At 41.9% G+C, this 22,502-nt stretch overlaps 1 protein-coding gene across 1 annotated transcript; it reads left to right on the forward strand.

The window, feature by feature from the left end:
- Nucleotides 1–592: 592 nt before the first annotated feature.
- On the forward strand, nt 593–20,983 carry LOC108941023 (uncharacterized). Its single transcript, XM_018763455.2, has 6 exons — nt 593–616; nt 1,986–2,049; nt 5,278–6,282; nt 10,850–11,776; nt 18,176–18,969; nt 20,975–20,983. Exons 2-6 carry the CDS (start codon nt 2,043–2,045, stop codon nt 20,981–20,983), a joined length of 2,742 nt encoding a protein of 913 aa, XP_018618971.2. The 5' UTR covers nt 593–616; nt 1,986–2,042.
- Nucleotides 20,984–22,502: the final 1,519 nt, after the last annotated feature.

The following is a 22,502-nucleotide window of genomic DNA, read 5'->3' on the forward strand; positions in this document are numbered from 1 at the left end:
CCCAGACAGGACACCAGTCCGTCGCAGGGCACCCCAAGTGGGACTCGAACCCCAGACCCATCGGAAAGCAGGACCCGGTCAAGCCTGCTGCGCTGCTGCCCCCCCAGTAATAAGTTTTATGCAATTCAACAGATAGTGCAAGTATATCTAACATTAAGTATAGCTTAAATGTTATGAACTGATCAGAATGGCTGTTTTATATTCATAAGGTTGTGAGATATTGGAAGGTTTTCATGTAAGGTCATGTAAAGTTTAGTTTTTTCTATTCTGTATATATTTCTGCATTTTGTATATTTTTGTATTTTTTTATTTTTATAAATCAAAAAGAAATAATGTCTTTGGACTGTGGGAAGAAACCAGAGCCCCTAAGCCCACGGGTATTGAGAACATGCAGATTCTACACAGACTGACAGAGGAAACTCTATCAAATCAATTCACTCGATTTAAATCGGACTGAAAAATTCAAATTGAACAGCAAAGGGCGCGGCCCAGGAAATGGGAACTCAAATTTTTTACTTTTGGTTTCATTTTTCGCCATCTTACCTTTAAATAGGAATCAAGAGAAACGCTCTTCCATTTCGAAACCTACAAACAGAGGTATTCGGTGCAAGTTAAGGTAGGGTGTGGGTCCGTGTGCGTTGCGTTCATTCGTTTTTTTAAATTCGAAACTGAAAAACAAAATGCCAATTACGATACCATTCGTTTCGCTTTTTAGAAATGAAAACCAAATATGAATTAACTGTTTAAAAATCTTTTTTTTTTTGCTCAAAATATAAAATATTTGAAATGTGCCGTATTTGACTTATTTCGTTGTGGTATTTTTGAACAACCGGCATCATGTAAACGAACTGCAGCCGCGCGTAATCCAGTGTCTTAATCGAACCTGCTGCCTTCGCTTCGAATTATTCAGAAATTAATACATAGATAGGTGCTTTTCAGCAGCAAGGAGGACGGCATCATGTCCACCGAGAAAAGCGGCAGGATTTTTTCTTAAGGTGGCACAGAGAGTAGCGCTGCTGTCTCACAGCGTCTGGCTTGCATGAGAGGACATGGGTTCGATCCCCGCTTACTCTGTGTGGAGTTTGCATGTTCTCCCCATGCCTGTGTGGGTTTCCTCTGACTGAGTGCTCCGGTTTCCTCACACAGTCCAAAGAGACACCGTTCAGGTGGATTAGTGTGCGAGTGAGTGTGTGTTTCTCTGACGTATGCAAAAGTAACCCATTGTAAGTAGTGTATCTGGCAGCATAAGTCCTTGGGTGAATAAGGTGTGGGGTGATACAGTGTGTAGTGTTCACTGGAATAAAGTAAATGGTGGCACAGCTAGTAGTGCTGCTCTCTCACAGCACCTGGGTGGTGCAGGAAGATGTGGGTTCATCCTTGCTCAGTCTGTGTCTGTGTGGGCCCCCTCTGGGTGCTCTGGTTTCCTCCCACACTCCAAAGACATGCTGTTCAGGTTCCCCCATAGTGTGTGAGTGACAGAGAGAGAGTGTGTGTGTTCCACTGATGTATGGATGAGTGACCCATTGTAAGTAGGGTGTCTAGAAGTTCAAGTCACCTTGGTGAATAAGGTGTGTGGGCTGATAACCCTACACAGAGTTCATTGGAAGTCATTTTGGAGAAAAATGTCTGCTAAATAAATGTAAATGTAATGTAATTAACCACAGGTGTTAAAGGCACCCTGAAGTTCTAACTGGCTAGTGCTGGTAGAGCATCATTTGCTATTGTGAGACTTTGATTGCCACACTTTGTTTGATTAAACAAAAAGAGAAAATTAATAAACAAGTCCTTATCTTTTTGTGTGTGCTCAGAAAATATAAAAAGCCGCTTTTCTCATTTTTCGACTTTCAGTGTTAAATCATGAAAGGAATGAACGCAACGTACATGGATGGGGATTCCAGATCTTAGTATCACTGGTGATTCACAGATTTTTATTGTGTTTTAACTCATGTGCTTTTTACATCTGTAACTGTTTTTCATACATACAGGAAACAGTCTTGACTTCCTGAACAACTCCAAAAAAGAACAAGCTTCTTCTTTCAATCATGGAAAGTGAGTAGTTAAATTTGTCTTGATAAATTGTTCAATTTAATGCTGAAATTGTTAATTTGTTTAATTTGCCAATGAAGACTGGCAGGGTTTGTATCACAATAATGAAAACTTTAGGAAAGGAATTTATTTTGTTATATTTTTCAGTCCTATCATGTCTACTATGGTAATTAGTTAATCACAATAGTCATTAGTAATAATTTCCTTGTTTTAATTGATCTTAGCCTGTTAGAAAATGGTTAGAAAACTAATTTATTCAGTTCACACACACACACATCGTCAGAGCCGCTTGTCCCATATGGGGTCACGGGGAACCGGAGCCTACCCGGCAACACAGGGCGTAAGGCCGGAGGGGGAGGGGACACACCCAGGACGGGACGCCAGTCCGCTGCAAGGCACCCCAAGCGGGACTCAAACCCCAGACCCACCAGAGAGCAGGACCCGGTCCAACCCACTGTGCCACTGCACCCCCTTTTATTCAGTTCAGAAATACCTAAATAAGTTAAATTTGTTTTCAGGGGCAAATGCACCCATCAGACAAGCTGAGTTTGCCTTCATATGAAAAGTAAAATATTCTAAGGGTTCTACAGCAGGAGTGCAGGTTGGGTTTAATATGTTCAATTTTGTTGAGACCAGTCACAGCCACACAGTAACAATTGAGTAACAATATGCACATTGTCACGGTCAGGGACGGGAGACAAGAGGTAGGTGGTTCGGACCCAAGTGCGGGTGAGGTCATCCCGGATTCCATCCAACACGAAGAGGCAGGCGAAATCGGTGGTCAGGGACAGGCATAGGTTGATCAAGGTGCAAACGTCATTAGGAGGGCAAGATAGTAGTCAGAACTAGGAAAAGTGAGCAGAAGTCGAAAGCTAGGTAGGCATAAGAACAAGGAACAGGGTACGAGGGATGAAATGCTGAATTTGCTAGCCAGGGAATTGCAAAATTCTGGAACCTTGTGCCAGGACAGCACTGCCTTTATCCCTGGCCTTGATTACCATCAGGTGCAGCTGCTTGGCTTGTGGGTGTGACACACATTCATGGAGTTGTATATCTTAATATCACCGAACAATATCACCGAACTCCTCCCAGGCCCGAGTTTTTGCCACGGCAATTGCCAGAGCCGCGTTCCGTCGGGCCCGCCGGTACCCGTCAGCTGCTTCAGGAGTCCCATGAGCCAGCCAGGCCCGATAGAACTCCTTCTTCAGCTTGACGGCATCCCTTGCCTCCGGTGTCCACCACCGTGTTCGGGGATTGCCGCCGTGACAGGCGCCGGAGACTTTATGGCCGCATCTCTGAACCGCCGCCCCAACAATGCAGGTGCGGAACATAGTCTATTCGGACTCAATGTCCCCAGTCTCCCTTGGGACTTGGTTGAAGCTCTGTCGGAGGTGGGAGTTGAAGACCTCTCTGACAGGGGCCTCCGCCAAACGTTCCCAACAGACCCTCACTATGCATTTGGGCCTGCCAGATCTGTCCAGCTTTTTCCCCCGCCATCGAATCCAACTCACCACCAGGTGGTGATCAGTTGACAGCTCAGCCCCTCTCTTCACCCGAGTGTCCAAGACATATGGCCGAAGGTCAGAAGAAACGAGCACAAAGTCGATCATCGACCTCCGACCTAGGGTGTCCTGGTGCCAAGTGCACTGATGGACATCCTTATGCATGAACATGGTGTTCGTTATGGATAAACCGTGGCTAGCACAGAAATCCAATAACAACTCACTGCTCGGGTTCAGATCAGGGAGGCCGTTCCTCCCAATCACGCCCCTCCAGGTGTCACTGTCGCTGCCCACGTGGGCGTTAAAGTCCCCCAGTAGAACGACAGAGTCCCCAGTGGGAGCGCTTTCCAGCACGCCCTCCAGGGACTCTAAAAAAGGCCGGGTACTCTACACTGCCGCTAGGCGCATAAGCACAAACGGCAGTGAGAGACCATTCCCTGGCCCGAAGGCGCAGGGAGACGACCCTCTCGTTCACCGGAGTAGACTCCAACACATGGTGGCTGAACTGGGGGGCTATTAATAAGCCCACACTGGCCTGCCGCCTCTCACCCTGGGCAATGCCAGAATAGTGGAGAGTCCACCCTTGGTCAAGAAGAGTGGTTCCAGAACCTCCTGCACTACCTCAGGCTCCTTCCCCGCCAGTGAGGTGACATTCCAAGTCCCAAAAGCCAGAGTTGGCGCCCGAGGTTTGGGTCGGCCGGGCACTCGGCCCCGACCACCGCCCAAATCACAACGCACTGGCCCCTTACGGGCTCTCCGCCAGGTGGTGAGCCCACTGAAGAGCGGCTCCGTCTTGGTTTCGGGCTGAGCCCAGCCAGGTCCCGTGGGCATAGACCTGCCCCCCCCCCCCAGGCTCCAGGGTGGGGCCCCGGTGACCCCATACCGGGCGGGGTAAACGAAAGCCTTGATTTTTCCTTCATAAGGGGTTTTTGAACCGCGCTTTGTCTCGTCTGTCACCCAGGACCTGTTTGCCTTGGGAGACCCTACTAGGGGCATATAGCCCCAGGCAACATAGCTCCTGAGATCATTCAGGCACTCAAACCCCTCCGCCATGTTAAGGTGGCGGTTCGTGGAGGGGGCTCTTAGTCACATTCAGAATGAAATTCATTTGTTGTGATAATCCAGGAAATCACTAATTCATGACATTCCATTTAAGTATTCAAAGAATTTGTTCCAGTTGTTGCACCAAGTCTACACTCGGCATAAGGCTGGTTGAACTACATTACATTTATTCATTTAGCTGACACTTTTCTCCAAAGCGACTTACATTGTTAGTCTGCCTACAATTATTTACCCATTTTTACATCTGGGTAATTTTACTGGAGCAATTTTAGGGTAAGTACCTTGCTCAAGGCTACAGCCAGAGGTGGGGATCAAACCTGTGGGTCCAAAGGCAACAGCGCTAACCAAAACGCTACCAGCTGTCCTATGTAGGAATTATTTTGCTTTATGTACACCTTCCCTGGTGGGGGTGCAGTGGTGTGTTGGTGCAGCAGGTTTGACCAGGGCCTGCTCTCTGGTGGGTCTGGGGTTTGAGTCCTGCTTGGGGTGCCTTGTGACGGACTGGCATCCCATCCTGGGTGTGTCCCCTCCCCCCTCCAGCCTTGCGCCCTGTGTTGCTGGATTAGGCTCCAGCTCGCTGCAACCCCGCTTGGGACAAGCGGTTTCAGACAATGCGTGTGTGTGTCAGACACCTTCTCTGGAAGTAATGTACTGCTTCTTTTTCTAGGGTGCCAGGAACTGAGACTTGTGCTTCTGGGTAAGACTGGAAGTGGAAAGAGCAGTTCTGGAAACCTCATCCTGGGTGAACCAAAGTTCAAGGCTGCAAGTTCTCCCAACTCAACTACTCATAAGTGTGAAACTAGAAATGTTAACAGAAATGGAAGAAGAATCACTGTTGTTGACACTCCAGGGTTCTATGATACCAAGGTCTCTGATGAAAATCTGAAAGCTGAAGTAGTTAGATGCATCACTGAGTGTGCACCAGGTCCTCATGCTTTTGTCGTTGTGATGAGGGTTGAAACATTCACGGAACAAGAGCTGGCCATAGTGAAGAAGATCGAAGACTCATTTGGGGAAGGGGCCTTCAAACATGCAGTTGTTCTTTTCACCCATGGTGACCAGCTTGATGAAGTAAAGATTGAAAAGTTTGTAAGAAAGAGTAGAGAACTGAGAAGATTTGTGGAGAGGTGTGGAAACCGATGTCATGTCGTTGATAACAGGTACTGGAACAGCAATGAACATGAATACAAAAACAACACGGTCCAAGTGGAAGAGCTGATGAAGACAATTGAGAAGATGGTGGAACAGAACGGTGGAGGCTGCTACACTAATGAGCTGCTAAAAATGGTGGAAAAAGCCAAACAAGCAGAAATGGCCATCATAAGAGCAATGAACAGAGGGCTATCGGAGGAAGAGGTGAAAAGAGAAGCTAAACAACAAACATGGAAAAAACTTCTGAAATACTTTGCAGGGGTTTCCACTGGACTAATAATTGGAGCTCTTCTTGGAACAGTTGTTGGATTAGTCCAAGATTTCAGTACTCTAGAAATTAAAAGTAAAGTTACAATGGGGGCTGTTGGGGGTGGTGCTATCGGAGCAGCTATAGGATATGTAGTATCAGATCAGGCAGAAACAGCAGGAGAAGCAGCAAAGCAAACAGCTGCAAAAATATGGGAAAATATCAAAGATCTCATTACCAAGATGAGAAAAAGTGATCACAGGATGAACTATTGAACAACTAAGTTTCATGTGCTTAAGGTTGTAACCTTAACACTGTAAATCGCTTTGGAGAAAAGCGCCAGCTAAATGAATAAATGTAAATGTTATTTTTAATGTCTTTTAGTGACTTCAGACTTTACATCACACCAGTATGGTAAAAATGTCATCTAGCTTTTTGTGGCAGACAGTAGGTACATGTCCATCATTGTAACCAAGCAACGTGACAGCAAACGCTGTAGGTTGTGGAATTGATTGATACATTTATTCATCTAGCAGATTTTTTTTGTCCAAAGCGACTTCCAGTGAACACCAGTGTTATCAACCCACACCTTATTCATCAAAGTGATTTACACTGCTTGGATCCTGGCTCCGATGTGGTGGAATGGCCATCCCCTCTCACTCAGAACTGCTGAATCTCAGTCTACATTTAAGAAGGGTCTTAAAACTCTTCCATACTCACTCTCCCATGATCTCTTCAGTAAAGTAAGTTCATGTAATGTGTAAATGTTTATGCTCTGTGACTTTGAGATCATAACTGTTGAATAACAGATAACCTTTCATGCAGCTACTCGTGATGTAAATGTTTAATTTAAAAAAATGCAAAAAAATTAGGAATTTGATTAGGATTGAGTATTTAGATAAACATTTATGCAGCTACTTGTGTGATGAACATTGTTTTAAATGGTGGAAAGAAACTAACTGTACTTTAGGATCACGCATCTGCATCTGTCTCTCTCTTTCTGCTAATGTAATGAACACATTGTATTTTGTATGAGATGTACGTTTTTCGAGAAAAGTGTCTGTTAAATGAATAAATGTAACTGTAACTAACAATGAGTCTGTCATTCCTACACCAGTGAAACACACTTTCTCTATCACTGTCTCACACAGTATGGGTGATTTTAGAGTCACCACTTTACCTGAACAGCATGTGTTTAAACTTTGATAATGTTTCACAGGGGGCATTATTACTAATTATGCATCACAAGAATATGAAAAACATTGATTTAGACTGTTTTTGGGAGCCAGTAGCCAAAGGCCCTCAAAGTCTGCAGACTATACCAGGTGAAGATTTGTTTAGCAGAAAAAGTCATCAAGAGGAGGAAACTAAATAACTGACAAACAGCTGCAAACGTGAGTCATATTCAGTTAATTTCCAATTAGCAGTATGTGTCAGGTATAAAAGAGGTCTGACAATCAGTATTTAGACAGGTGTTTTTTTGTTTTTTGAAGTGACATGATACAAATAACAGATTTCCCCAATTCTAAAGAGTTAGTGACTGAACTGCAGGTGCATTGGTCACAAAAACTGCAAAATTATTAAATGTGTCAAGAGGAAGGTGGCATTGTGGGTCAACAGTGTGTTTTGCTCATTTGAGAGTAGGTCTGAATCCAACTTGGTCTGTGTGGAGTTTATGTGTTCTCACTGTTATCTGTATGGGTTTCCTCCCAAACGTCTGGAGTTCACGTGAATGGAGGCTCTTTATTTTTCCATACAATGTGAATGCTTGTGTCCACCCTGAGATGGACTGATGTCCTTGTTACGTCCACAGAGATGTCCAGTCTGTTTTGTTCTTGGTTTTTCCCTCCCCTAACTTGGATTTAGAGTGACACCTGTTGATCATCCTCAGTCCAGGAGGGATGGGTGTCTTCTGCTGAATCAGGAAGGCAGGATAGCCCACAAATTTAAAAGAAACTCTCATGAGGCCATTTAGTGAGTTTGCTCACAGTATTACAGTCTGGTGTAATTTTGAGGGCTCTCTCTGCTCTTTTGTGTTCTTGCAGTCAGACTGATATATTTGTTTCTTTGTCACTTGTATACTCGTGCAACAGGTTTTGTTATTTTTATTCCTGTAGACAATGTGCAAGAGCTGTATTTAGGAAGGTGGCAGAAGATTTTTTGTTTTTAGCCCTTTCTCTTTCTGGGCTTTGAGTTAGAAAGTTGCTTAATGTAACTGGTTAGGATTAGTTCGATTTTTTTTTTTCTTTGTTTTCAAATACCCTTTGCATTATTTTTGGTTTTCTAAGGTTTTATTGTTACTTTTTATTTTGTGCACATTTATTATTTATTTGGGGAACTGTCCCAAAACATAATGACAGCACACGGAAAATAGGGACAAATTTCACTGGCAAAGTAGAACAGCAATCTCAAGTCGAAGCTTGCTGACAAGGATAGGACAGGATAGTCGTGATAATTTCCACAGAAGCGTAGCCTTAAACAACCACATAATTCAAGCATGTTCATAAACTATTTACAATTATTTGCCAAAATGACCTCCCCACTGTTAAAATATTCTATGCATGCTAACGCAGAACCCCAAACTGAAGGTAATTCAGCAGTAATACCCCAAATGTACATGTGTAGATCTACAGCAAAAGTAATGGTCAAACAGTTGTAGGTCTGCATAAACACACAGGAAGTCTGTGCATAAAAACAGCAGCCAGAACAACAAGCAGTATCAATCAGTCAATCAATCAATACAAGAAAAAGAACCAGTATTTTAAAAGGTCCTTGGTCATTTCTTTAATCACACATATATATTAGATAAGATATTTAGTAAATAAGGGTGAAAGAAAAGGCATTATTGTAGCCCCGCCCTGAATAAATCTTAAACTGAACATTTACTTTCGGTTTCATTTTCCAGCTTTAACACATTTTATGAAACCGCAGCTTTTGCTGTAACAGCTACAGGTATTTTAGCTCCCAACTTTTGAGGTAGGTTATACAGTATACAATTATACACAATTTGTTGGTTTAAGCAATTGGATTTTTAGTCACTGACTAGTAAGTGAATGATTGTACCTCATGTTGTTGACAGTGCTGCATTTTTCTCTAAATAAATATCCATGTTTTACATCTCACACCTGGCAGGACTTACTGAGCACCACGGACGGAGGGAAAGACAAGTTTCTACTGTAAATCATGGCAGCAGGTGAGTCGTAATGTAATGCGTGAAAACATAAAGGTATACAGTTTTACAAAGGTTCATTTTAGTTTGCCAGTTAAAGGTCGCAAATGGGAGAAAAACGCAGCAGCATCATGTTTGTTAGCAAAATTTCTTCCCACGCCACTGTCGTCTCTGCACGTACAACCAACTACAAAAGTTATTGTAACCGAGCGTTCGTGTAGGGTTCGCCTAGACACGTAGAAGTAAATAAAATAACAAACGATAACCGTCAAGATTGATTCTAAGCGTTTTTCCAGTTTTATTGACTCCAACACGCGTGAAACTCATAAATCTTACAAGCAGACTACCCGATGCACTCCACTGCGCATGTGCAAAATCCCGCCTACGGCAAGCCCAGAGGGGAGAAAATGCTCAGCGCGCACACACACATACAGCGAACAGTCGGTTAGGGTTATCAAATTCAAACAATATTCAAACTGAAATCTTTTGCATTATTTACAACGATTTGTTTGCATTCTTAATTGTTCTCAGCATATCGGTTCACACACACTCACACATTGGCTGAAACTGCTTGTCCCGAGCGAGGTTGCGGCGAACCGAGCCTAACCCGGCTGATGGGGGAGGGAGGAAGGGACACACCCCGAATGGGGCGCCAGTCCATCGCAAGGCACCCCAAGCGGGACTCGAACCCCAGACCCTCTATCGGTTTAGTGCCCATTTATTCAGGTCAGAGAGACTTAAGGAAGTTAAACTTGTTTTTGAGGGTAAAACGCACTGAATAGTTTTATTAGACAAGTCGAATTTTAATATGAAAACTCATATTTGTATCCGTTTATTTACTTAGCAGATACTTTTCTGCACAGCAACTTCCAATGAACTCTATGTAGTGTTATGAGCCCGCACACCTTATTCACCAAGGTGACTTACACTGCTAGATGCACTACTTACACTCGGTCACTCATCCATACAGCAGTGGAACACGCTCTCTCCGTCACTCACACACCATGGGGGAAGCTGAACAGCATGTCTTTGGAGTGTGGGAGGAAACCAGAGACCCAAAGACTTACACTGCTAGACACACTACTTACACTGGGTCATTCATCCATACAGCAGTGGAACATGCTCCCTCTGTCACTCACACATTATGGGGGAACCTGATCACCCTATCTCTGAGAGGAAACCAGAGCACCTGGAGGAAACCCACACAGACACGGGGAGAACATGCAAACTCCACACAGACTGAGCAGGGATCAAATCCATGTCCTCTCACACCACCCAGATGCTGGGAGACAGCAGTGCTACTCGCTGCGTCACTGTGCCACCGTACTGCCATAGCTATGTGCATATTTATGAAATGTTTTACCTTTAAGTTTTTGCTGGATTCCACTAGACATCTTGTAATGGGACAATTTTTTGAATCTGTCATCATCCTTTGTTCTTCTTGCATTACTCCATGTGATATGCAACACCAGTTTCAATCACTTGGTCATATTCAGGCTGAAATTCATTCATTGTAAGAATCCAGGAGATCACATTCATGAATCCTTTTTAGTATTAATAGAATTTGTTAGCAACTGTTGGACCAAGTCTGGTTGAACTTCAAAAGGCTAGTTGAATTATTTTGCTTTCTTTACACCTGCCCTGGAAATAATGATCAGCTTCTTTTTCCAGGTTGCCAGGAAATGAGACTTGTGCTTCTGGGTAAGACTGGAAGTGGGAAGAGCAGTTCTGGAAACCTCATCCTGGGTGAACCAATGTTTTCTACAGTTGCAAGTTCTCCCCACTCACCTAATGTTAAGTGTGAGACTGGAAGAGGTGAAAGAAATGGAAGAAGAATCACTGTTGTTGACACTCCAGGGTTCCATCATACTCAAGTCTTGAAAGAAAAAGTAAAAGCTGAAGTAGTCAGATGCATCACTGAGTGTGCACCAGGTCCTCATGCTTTTATCGTTGTGATGAAGGTTGAAATATTCACGGAACAAGAACTGGCCATAGTGAAGAACATTGAAGACTCATTTGGGGAAGAGGCCTTCAAACATGCAGTTGTTCTCTTCACCCATGGTGACCAGCTTGATGAGAAAGTGAAGATTGAAGAGTTTGTAGAAAAGAGTGAAGAACTGAGAAGTTTTGTGGAGAGGTGTGGAAACCGCTGTCATGTCGTTGATAACAGGTACTGGAAGAGCAATGAACATGAATACAAAAACAACACGGTCCAAGTGGAAGAGCTGATGAAGACAATTGAGCAGATGGTGGAACAGAATGGTGGAGGCTGCTACACTAATGAGCTGCTAAAAATGGTGGAATTGGCAACAGCAGTACGCAAGACTGAAATAATGCAGGAGAAGAAACAGGCAGCAGATGAGCTTGGAACAGAGGCTAAAAATCAAACACGGAGCAAACTTCTAAATAGATGTGCTGGAGTTGCTTCTGGGGCAATAGTTGCAGCTCTGTGTGGAGTAGGTGTGGTGGTAGGAGTTGGTAAATCAAATGTAGCGGTTATGGTGCCATTGGTCTTAGTTGCAGCTATGTATGGAGGTACTGTGGGATGGGATGTGGCAAAACACACAGAAACACCAAGAGAAGCTATAGAGAAGACAAATAAGGAAATATGGAGAAAAATCCGAGATATCTTAAGGAATTTTGGAATATGATCTTAGGCCTTCATGCTCTTTTTGGACAAATGGCGCAAACGCTGCCTTAACTAGCATTAGTGCAATGTGCTGTTATGAAGAGCATTAAAAATATGTATCACTGTGTCCTTCTCCAAACCAGACATCCTTCACATCCCAGCTGGCCTACTGATTTTGACTGCCTCCTCGGCTAAGAGTCTAGGATTAATGAAAGACTTGAGTCAATCTTTCTCTCGGCACATTAAAGCCACAACCTGAACCTGCAGATACATCATGCATAGCATCTGCAGGATCCATCCTTATCTCACAACAGATTCTGCCAACTACTTGTCCAGGCCATGGTGACATCCCGCCTGGACTGCTGCAACTCTCTCCTGTGTGGCCTTTCAGCTACTGCCATCAAACCTCTACAGCTGATACAGAACGCTGCTGCACTTGTGTTTGACTTTCTGAAGTGTTCCCATGTATCTCCTCTACTCGTCTCTCTGTATTGGCTTCCTATAGCTGCCCGGATTAAATTCAAGACTCTGGTTGTGGCTACAAAAGCATCAGTAGAACTGTTCCCAGATATCTACAAGACATGTGATCATCTAGTATACCCCACCCAGACTGCTACCTGCTTCTGCTACCTGTTGCTGCTTCTACCTCTTCCTGTTTGGTGGTCCCGCGCTTGAAAGGCTCATATGTGGTGGAACGACCTCCCTCTCTCACTCAGAACTGCTGAATCTCTACATTTAAAAAGGATCTTAAAACTCACTTCTCCCATGATTTAAGTTCATTTAATGTGCCAATGTTCATGCTCTATAACTTTGAGATTATACCTGTTAAACAGATAAACTGTCACACAGCTACTTCTGTAATGTAAATGCTATTAGAAAAAGGTGATCAGGAATTGTCGATATTCGCATAAAGTTTTATGTAGCTACTCGAGTGATGTACATCAGTTCATATGGTGGAAAGTAAATTGTACTTTAGAATCACATGTCTGCATTTAGGTCTTTCTACGAATGCAATACACACATTGCATTTACTGTGAGATGTACGTTGCACTGGAGAAAAGCATCTGTTAAAATGAATAAATGGAAATCACTACTTATTTTAACCTTCCATTTTTTTTTACTTGGTTTTGAATAGAGTTGGAGGTAGTTTTGGGAACAGATTCAGAAGATACTGTCTGAATTTGTCTATACGAGCCAACATGAAAGTCACATCTTTTTAAGGAGTCTGCACTTGGTCTTTCTTGGTTCTCTTGCGCTCCAGTCTCTCACCCTGCCTGATGGTATACTGCCCAGCTCTACTCTATGAAGCCTGTCTCACATAAATATCAATGGTCTGTTTTTTTTTCCCCAATAAAGTACATTTTCAGTGCTGTAAGTTATACCTGACAGGATTTCAGAATTCTACCAAGTCCACTCATTCAGCTTTTTTCTCTAAGTGGTAACACATGGACAGAGCTATTACAGTGAGATGTGGTAAAGACAGGGGAGATACACAGGACCTGAACAGGATCAGAGAACTGGAACAGAAACACACTAGACCGATAACATAAGACCCAGGTCAACAAACAAGACACACTCAGTAATCACAAGCTAGTGATGTGACTTGAACCCCTTTACAGGGTTGGGAACTGATCAGGTTAATTGACAGTAGGTGTTTTGGCTTAATTACATGGATCTCAGGTGATGCCTCTGGTGGACCTTGGGATTTCAGGGCCTTGGATTGTGACAACCACGCTACAGATGTCACACAGTCGCTATACAGATACTCCCTTGTATCTACATTGTGTTTTGTGCATCTATAATGTCACAGAAATGCCCATCTGTGTCTCTTGCTACTGCTGGGAAGTAGAGGAGAGCAATTACTTTTGAGGAGAAACTCAAGATAACTGCCCAGCATGAAGGCAGCAAGCCCGTAATGGCCATCGCACGTGAACTTGGACTTTCACAATCGACGATCTCGACCATTTGAAAGGATAAGAAGCGATGATGTTCGGTAGGTTAGGTGTATTAAATGCATTTTCGACATATGATGGGTTTTGTGGAATGCAACCCCATCGTAAATCGGGGGCCACCTGTACTTATGTCACCTTGTCCAAGCTTGTGACATGTCCTGTCTATCATGTTATACTGCTGAACCTGTATTAGACCTTTTGTTTAAAACTTTGAGATGTTTCTGCAATGCAGTAGCATGATGTGACACAAAGACAATTGAAACATACAGTGGGGGACAAAATAACAGAAACACCACATGAAAAAGGAGCTCAGCTGTGAAATAATTAAATAAAAGCAAAAAAAAGCTGCAAATGTGATTCACACACACACATTTTCAGAACCGCTTGTCCTATACAGGGTTGCGGGGAACCGGAGCCTACCCGGCAACTCAGGGCTTAAGGCCAGAGGGGGAGGGGATACACCCAGGACGGGATGCCGGTCCGCTACAAAGCGCCCCAAGCGGGACTTGAACCCCAGACCCACCAGAGAGCAGGACCCGGTCCAACCCACTGCGCCACCACACCCCCTCACAAATGTGATTCATTTGAGGTTATTTTCTAATTAGCAATGTGTCAGGTTTAAAAGGAGTCTAACAGTATTTAGACAGGTTTCCAGCATTCCAAAGAGTTGGTGACTGAACTGCAGGTGCATCGGTCACAAAAACTACTACATCATGGTATCAAGAGGAGAGCAGTAGGGTGTGTTAGCACTGTATTTCTGCCAGTTGGGGGTATGCTCGAATCCTGCATAGTCTGTATGGAGTTTGCATGCTCTTACAGGGTTCACATGGGTTTCCTCCCAAGCACATGCCCATTGTGGCCACTTTTTTTTTGTTTTTGTTTTTTAAAAGGACCCTTACCTCAAGCCAGTGTCTACACAGTCCCGAGCAGGAACTCACTCCTTATACTCCTTGACAGCCACCTCTGTGGTTGCACAACTATTTTACATTTCCCACAATTCCTATTATTCACAACCATTTACAAGAAACACCTGTTGACGCACTTCGGTAGAACTGGTCGTTATTATATTTATGAAGACAATGTCATCAAGACCGATTAAACAAGTCTCGTTGTAGTGCAACCTGTGAAAGTTTTAACTTTCAGTTTCATTTTCCATCATCTTTGATGAACATTTAAAAGGGAACCACTGCTGTGCTGTGTCACACATCGGTCTTAGCTGTCAGGCTTTTGAGGTTGTTCACACAGTTTCTAATAATATACACAATTTTTTGGATTAAGTAACTGGATTCTGCTGAACGCTGCCTTGTAAAGTCAGCGATTTTTATTCGAGGTGTGGCAGGACTTCCTGAGTAGCACTGAAGAAAGAATAGGTTTCTACTGTAAATCATGGCAGGTGAGTCATCATAAATGTCTTAATTAATGTGCTACTTGTGTGAAAATAAATTTAATAAGGTATAAAGTTTTTAAAAGGGTAATTTGTTTAATTAAAAGCAAGGGTTTGTACTTTATTTGTGGAATAAACGCAATAGTGAAAATACATATTTTTACATTTTAAAAGTTAAAGTTGAACTTGTATTTAAGGAAAATGCACCTTGTGGTTTTATTAGACAAATTGAATTTTAATATGAAAATTCAAATTTGTATATAGACTCAGTAAGAGTCTTTACCATAAACTCAGTGTTTTAGGTTAAAATACACTAGTACAATACATATGAGTACCATATTCTTTTTTTATAAAGCTGTAATGAAGTCATGTTATAAATCTGGTTTCACAAGAATTTGAACACAGCATTTCAAATTCTACTTTCTGAGAATAATCACTTTATCTTCAAATTTATAAATAAAGTTGTCAGTTAAAACAAGAAGGATAGAGCTGGGGAAAAGATAAGTTAATGTACTGATACTTAATAGAGCTAGTAATTTCCATCCACCCATCGTCAACAACCACTTGTCCCAAGCGTGGTTGCGGCGAGCCAGAGCCTACCCGGCAACACAGGGCTGAAGGGGGAGGGGACGCACCCAGGACTGGATGTCAGTCCGTCGCAAGGCACTGCACGGAAGGCTCGAACCCCAAACCCGCCACGCAGCGGGCACAGGCCAAACCTGCCACAGCCCCCAAGTTATTCCAGAAAAACAATTTAAAAATAGAAACTGAAAAATACAAACATGGAAATGCATAAACGGGTAATTTTACAAAATAATATGGCAGTTATGAACCTTAGATTGCTATCCTTGAGCACAAAGTCTAAAGAGACTTTTATAGTGTAAGACAAGACTCTGGGAACATAGATTTTGCCAGTTTCAACAGAAAAAAATCTGTTCATGGTGAAGTGTCTCAACAGCAACATTCAACAATCTTGTTTTCAAAAAGAGGCAACAACTGATATTGATTTTAGAGAAATGGAAAATAAGAATATTTTGTAACCAACTTATTGTATTACCATGTTATTACACAGTCGGTCAGGAACCAGACCAGCCTTTGAAAAATTCAAATTAAATGTAAATGTTTATTTGCAAGTAATTTCAAACTGTACTACATTACATTTATTCGACATTTTTGTCCAAAACAGCTTTCAGTGTTATCAACAATCACTGTCAGATGAATACAGCAGGATAATGGAACTGGAGAAACATAGGACCAGTACCTTTCTCAAAGGCACTACAGCCAAGATTCAAATCTCCAGCCTTGGAGCCGAAAGGGATCGGCTCTAACCACCACAATATAAGATTTCCCTGTATATGAAAGTGATCCGTACTTTACTTTTGTTTGCTCTCACTTAGTTTGTATAATAATAATAATAATAATATTATTATTATTATATGGTTGTGATACATGAACTCTCATTTGGATTGTTTTCTGTGTTACTGTTTTTGCTACTTAAAATGACAAAAGGCTGAACTCACAAGTTCAGAACAAGAGCGACAAACTTCAGAACCCACCCTACAATACGGACAATGAACTGTTAACAGCACAGCGCTCTAGTTGCCCAGTGACCTTTGTAGAAACCCTTGAATGGCAATGCATCATGGGAGAGCCACAACTTCTGTGGTACCATAAAATAACACACAGTGTATTAGTCTACTGACAAGAATTTACCCATTTTCCTGTTTCACTACTGAGAGAATACCAAGGGTACTACAGCAGGAGTAGAGACTCAAACCCAGGTCCTTTGATTGCTAGATGACAGGTTTAACCACTACATCACCTGTGGCCCATACTCCTACAACTTCCTCATGGTGTGAGTTGTTAAAAGAAGATACAGCATCATTTTACCATTTTTTTTTTTAATCCCACACACACTTTCAGAACCGCTTGTCCCATACAGGGTCACGGAGCCTACCCAGTAACACAGGGCGTAAGGCTGGAGGGAGAGGGGACACACACAGGATGGAACGCCAGTCCATCAAGGCACCCCAAGCGGGACTCGAACCCCAGACCTACTGGAGAGCAGGACTGTGGTCCAACCCACTGCACCACCGCACCCCCTCTTTTTCTCCAATAGTAAATAGTAATACATTTCCTTTTCTTCTTCTGGTAATGATTATGTCACCTTCACTGTTCACCTCCAGTCTGTTTGTAAAGTCTTTAACAGTAGCTGGAACAAAACCATAACATGATTATGTGTGATTCCCACAAATGGATTTTGTTCATTTATAACTATGCTTTACTGTCCACAATAAAGCAGAGCCAAGAAACTTAAACATGCAGACAGGTAACTACGTGAAAGGACTGTTTTGTATTCCCAAATATACATTGACTTTTAATGGTTAGGAAACAGTCTATGAAAAACTAATATGCATTCAGTTTTCTCAAGCAACACCAGTCAGAAGCACAAATGAGCAAGTATATAAAATATTTTATCTTCATTTTTTCTTTTTTTTTGTTGTTCTTTTGTTGGGGTGCGGTGGCGCAGTGGGTTGGACTGGGGTCTTGCTTTCTGGTGGGTCTGGGGTTCAAGTCCTGCTTGGGGTGCCTTATGACGTCCTGGGTGTGTCCCTTCCGCCCTGTGTTACCGGGTAGGCTCTGGTTCCCTGCGACCCCGTATGGGACAAGTGGTTTTGAAAATGTGTGTGTGTTTTTCTTTCTGTGAGACCTGATCTTATACTGGGACAATGTGAGAACTAAGGATTTTTATTTTTTATAATTTGTCCTCTTCCTTTGTTCTTCTTACATTCCTCCATTTGACAGGCAACACCAGTTACAACCAACTGGTCACATTTGGGCTGAAATTCATTTCTTGTGATAATCTAGGAAATCACCAGTTCATGACAATCCATTTAGTATTAATAGAATTTTTCCCAATTGTTGGACCAAGTCTACACTCCTTATAAAGCTGGTTGACCTAAAAAGGTTGGCTGAATTATTTTGCTTCCTTTACGCCTTCCCTGTAAGTAATTTACTGCTTCTTTTTCCAGGGTGCCGGGAACTGAGACTTGTGATTTTGGGTAAGACTGGAAGTGGGAAGAGCAGTTCTGGAAACCTCATCCTGGGTGAACCAAAGTTCAAGGCTGCAAGTTCTCCCAACTCAACTACTCATAAGTGTGAGACTAGAAGTGTTGAGAAGAGAAATGGAAGAAAAATCACTGTTGTTGACACTCCAGGGTTCTATGATACTCAGGTCTCTGATGAAAATCTGAAAGCTGAAGTAGTCAGATGCATCACTGAGTGTGCACCAGATCCTCATGCTTTTATCGTTGTGATGAAGGTTGAAACATTCACGGAACAAGAACTGGCCATAGTGAAGAAGATCGAAGACTCATTTGGGGAAGAGGCCTTCAAACATGCAGTTGTTCTCTTCACCCATGGTGACCAGCTTGATGAGAAAGTGAAGATTGAAGAGTTTGTAGAAAAGAATGAAAAACTGAGAAGATTTGTGGAGAGGTGTGGAAACCGATGTCATGTCGTTGATAACAGATACTGGAAGAGCAATGAACATGAATACAAAAACAACACGGTCCAAGTGGAAGAGCTGATGAAGACAATTGAGCAGATGGTGGAACAGAACGGTGGAGGCTGCTACACTAATGAGCTGCTAAAAATGGTGGAAGAGGCCAAACAAGCAGAAATGGCCATCATAAGAGCAACAAACGAAGGACTATCGGAGGAAGAGGTGACAAGAGAAGCTAAACAACAAACGTGGAAAAAACTTTTGAAATGCTTTGCAGGGGTTTCCACTGGACTAATAATTGGAGCTCTTCTTGGAGCAGTTGTTGGATTAGTCCAAGAATTAATTACTCTAGGAATTAAAAGTAAAGTTATAAAAGGGGTTGTTGAGGGTGGTGCTATCGGAGCAACTATAGGATATGTAGTATCAGATCAGGCAGAAACAGCAGGAGAAGCAGCAAAGCAAACAGCTGCAAAAATATGGGAAAATATCAAAGATTTCATTAGCAAGATAAGAAAAAGTGATCACAGGTATGAACTATTGAACAACTAAGTTTCATGTGCTTAAGGCTGTAACCTTAACCCTAACACTGTAAGTCACTTTGGAGAAAAGCGCCAGCTAAATGAATAAATGTAAATGTAAATGGTATTTTTAATGTCTTAGTGACTTCAGACTTTACATCACACCAGTATGGTAAAAATGTCATCTAGCTTTTTGTGGCAGACAGTAGGTACATGTCCATCATTGTAACCAAGCAACGTGACAGCAAACGCTGTAGGTTGTGGAATTGATTGATACATTCATTCACCTAGCAGACTTTGTTGTCCAAGTGACTTCCAGTGAACACTAGTGTTATCAACCCACACCTTATTCATCAAAGTGATTTACACTGCTTGGATCCTGGCTCCGATGTGGTGGAATGGTCTCCCCCTCTCACTCAGAACTGCTGAATCTCAGTCTACATTTAAGAAGGGTCTTAAAACTCTTCCATACTCACTCTCCCATGATCTCTTAAGTAAAGTAAGTTCATGTAATGTGTAAATGTTTATGCTCTGTGACTTTGAGATCATAACTGTTGAATAACAGATAACCTTTCATGCATCTACCCATGTAATTTAAATGTTTAATTAAAAAAATAGAAAAAAAAATTAGGAATGGGATGAGGAATTGTTGAGTATTTAGATAAACATTTATGCAGCTACTTGTGTGATGAACATTGTTTTAAATGGTGGAAAGAAACAAACTAACTGTACTTTAGAGTCACGCATCTGCATCTATGTTTCTCTTTCTGCTAAGGTTATTAACACATTTTATTTTCTATGAGATGTGCGTTACTTTGGAGGAAAGCATCTGTTAAATCAAAAAATGTAACTGTAACTGACAATGAGTCTGTCATTCCTACACCAGTGAAACACACTTTCTCTATCACTCTCTCACACAGTATGGGTGATTTTAGAGTCACCACTTTACCTGAACAGCATGTCTTTAAACTTTGCTAATGTTTCACAAGGGGTATTTTCACTAACTATGCATCATGAGAATATGAAAATATTGGTTGAGACTGTTTTTGGGAGCCAGTAAACAAAGGCCCTTAAAGTCTACAGACTATACCAGGTGAAGATTTCTTTAGCAGAAAAAAGTCACCAAGATGAGCAAACGAGGAAAATCAATAACTGACAAACAGCTGCAAATGTGAGTCATATTCGGTTAATTTCCAATTAGCAGTATGTGTCAGGTATAAAAGAGGTCTGACAATTAGTATTTAGATAGGAGTCTTTGAAGGGACATGATGCAAATAACAGATTTCCAGAATTCTAAAGAGTCAGTGACTGAACTCCAGGTGCATCAGTCACAAAAACTGTAAAATTATTAAATGTGTCAAGAGGAAGGTGGCATTGTGGGTCAACAGTGCGTTTTGCTCATTTGAGAGTAGGTCTGAATCCAACTCAGTCTGTGTGGAGTTGGCATGTTCTCACTGTTATCAGCACGGGTTTCCTCCCAAAGGTTTGCGTTCAGGTGAATGGAGGCTCTTTATTTTTCCATACAAGATGAATGGGTGTGTCCACCCTGAGATGGACTGATGTCCTTGTTCCATCCACAGGGATGTCCAGTCTGTTTTCTCTTTTTGGGTTTTCCCTCCCCTAACTTGGATTTAGAGTGACACCTGTTGATCAGCCTCAGTCCAGGAGGGATGGGTGTCTTCTGCTGAATCAGGAAGGCAGGATAGCCCACAAATTCAAAAAGAACTTTCTAGGGGCCATTTAGTGATTTTGCTCATGTTGAAACATTCTGGAGTAATATTTTTGAGTGCTCTTTTGTGTTCTTGTAGTCAGATTGATATTTTTCTGTTTTATTTGTCACTTGTACACTTCTTGTGCAATGGGTTGGATGTTTTTTCTTTCTGTAGACAGTCTGGAAGACGTCTATTTAGGAAGGTGGCAGAAGACTTTGTTTTGGGTTTTCACCCTTTTTTGTTTCTGGGCTTTGAGTTATAAAGTTGCTTAGCATAACTGGTTAAGTTTTTTTTTCTTTGTTTTCCAATACCTTTTGCATTATTTTTGCTTTTCTAAGGTTTTGTTGTGCTTTTTTATTTTGTGCACATTTATTGTCTCTTTCACAAGAACATTAAACACACTTCTGTTTGTGCACACTACTTGTTGTCCTGTCAATTCATAAACCATACTTTATATGCAATCCCAATTCCAAAAAAGTTGGGATAGTATGGAAAATGGTAAAAAGTAAAAAGCCAGAACAAGTGGTTAAGGAAAGTAGGTGAAAGTAGGAACTGTCCCAAAAATAATGACAGGACATAGAAAATATGGACAAATTGCACTGGCAAAGAGGAACAGTGATCTCAAGTCAAAGCTTGCTGACAACGATAGGATAGGATAGTTGTGAAAATGCCACAGAATTCAAGCATTCAAATAAACTATTTACAATTATTTTAGTAAATAAAGGTGAAAGAAAAGGTATTATTGTAGCCCCGCCCCTGAATAAATCTTAAACTGAACATTTTAGCTTTCGGTTTCATTTTCCTTTACACAACTTATGAAGAGAACCACTGCTTTTGCTTTAACACTTAAAGATGTTTTAGCTCCCAAGCTTTTGAGGTAGATATACAGTTTATACAAATATACACAATTTGTTGGTTTAAGCAATTGGATTTTAGTCACTGATTAGTAAAAGTCAATGATTTTATTCTACCTCATGTTGTACTGCACTTCATTATTTCACCATGTGTTTAACACCTGTGGCAGGACTTACTGAGCAGCACGGAAGAAAGAAGTTTCTACTGATCATGGCAGGTGAGTCGTCAGGACGTGTTACTTGTGTGAAAAACATACGTTTAAAAAGGAACCGTACAGTTTTACAAAGGTTCATTTTAGTTTGCCAGTTAGGGTTTGCACTGAATCCGGAGTAAACGAACTTCAATGGTGTCATGTCAATAGTGTGTTTTTTTCCCCAGTAAAGTACTTATTCAGTGCTGTAAGTTATACCCAACAGGATTTCAGAATTCTACCAATTCCACTCATTCAGCTTTTTTCTCTCAGATCTAAAGGAAACCAACATTACCCTGGACCCCTGGTCTCCAGGTTACTTCAGCTTCTGAAGGCCTAATAATACCACCACCGTAACATCCAGACATAAGACACAAACATGTTTTACTTCACCATCCAGAGAAAGACAAAATACAATGATCTCAACAGTAGAGTAAAGAAAAGTGGATAGATATAAGAGACAGAGCAAAAAGACACACTGGGTATTATTGGTGAACTGGGAACCCATGAACAGAGCTAATACAGTGAGATGTGGCAAAGACAGGGAGATACAGAGGATCTGGACTGGATCACAGAGAA

The sequence above is a fragment of the Scleropages formosus genome, chromosome 11, assembly GCF_900964775.1.
Source record: "Scleropages formosus chromosome 11, fSclFor1.1, whole genome shotgun sequence".
NCBI classification, from domain to species: Eukaryota; Metazoa; Chordata; class Actinopteri; order Osteoglossiformes; family Osteoglossidae; genus Scleropages; species Scleropages formosus.

Bases quoted from the DNA above. Each gene is read 5' to 3' on its own strand.
- LOC108941023 (XM_018763455.2), top strand. The intron at 6,283-10,849 runs GAACAACTAAGT...TTCTTTTTCCAG, and splicing joins TGATCACAGGATGAACTATT to GTTGCCAGGAAATGAGACTT. The intron at 11,777-18,175 runs ATAAGGAAATAT...TTCTTTTTCCAG, and splicing joins AGAAGCTATAGAGAAGACAA to GGTGCCGGGAACTGAGACTT.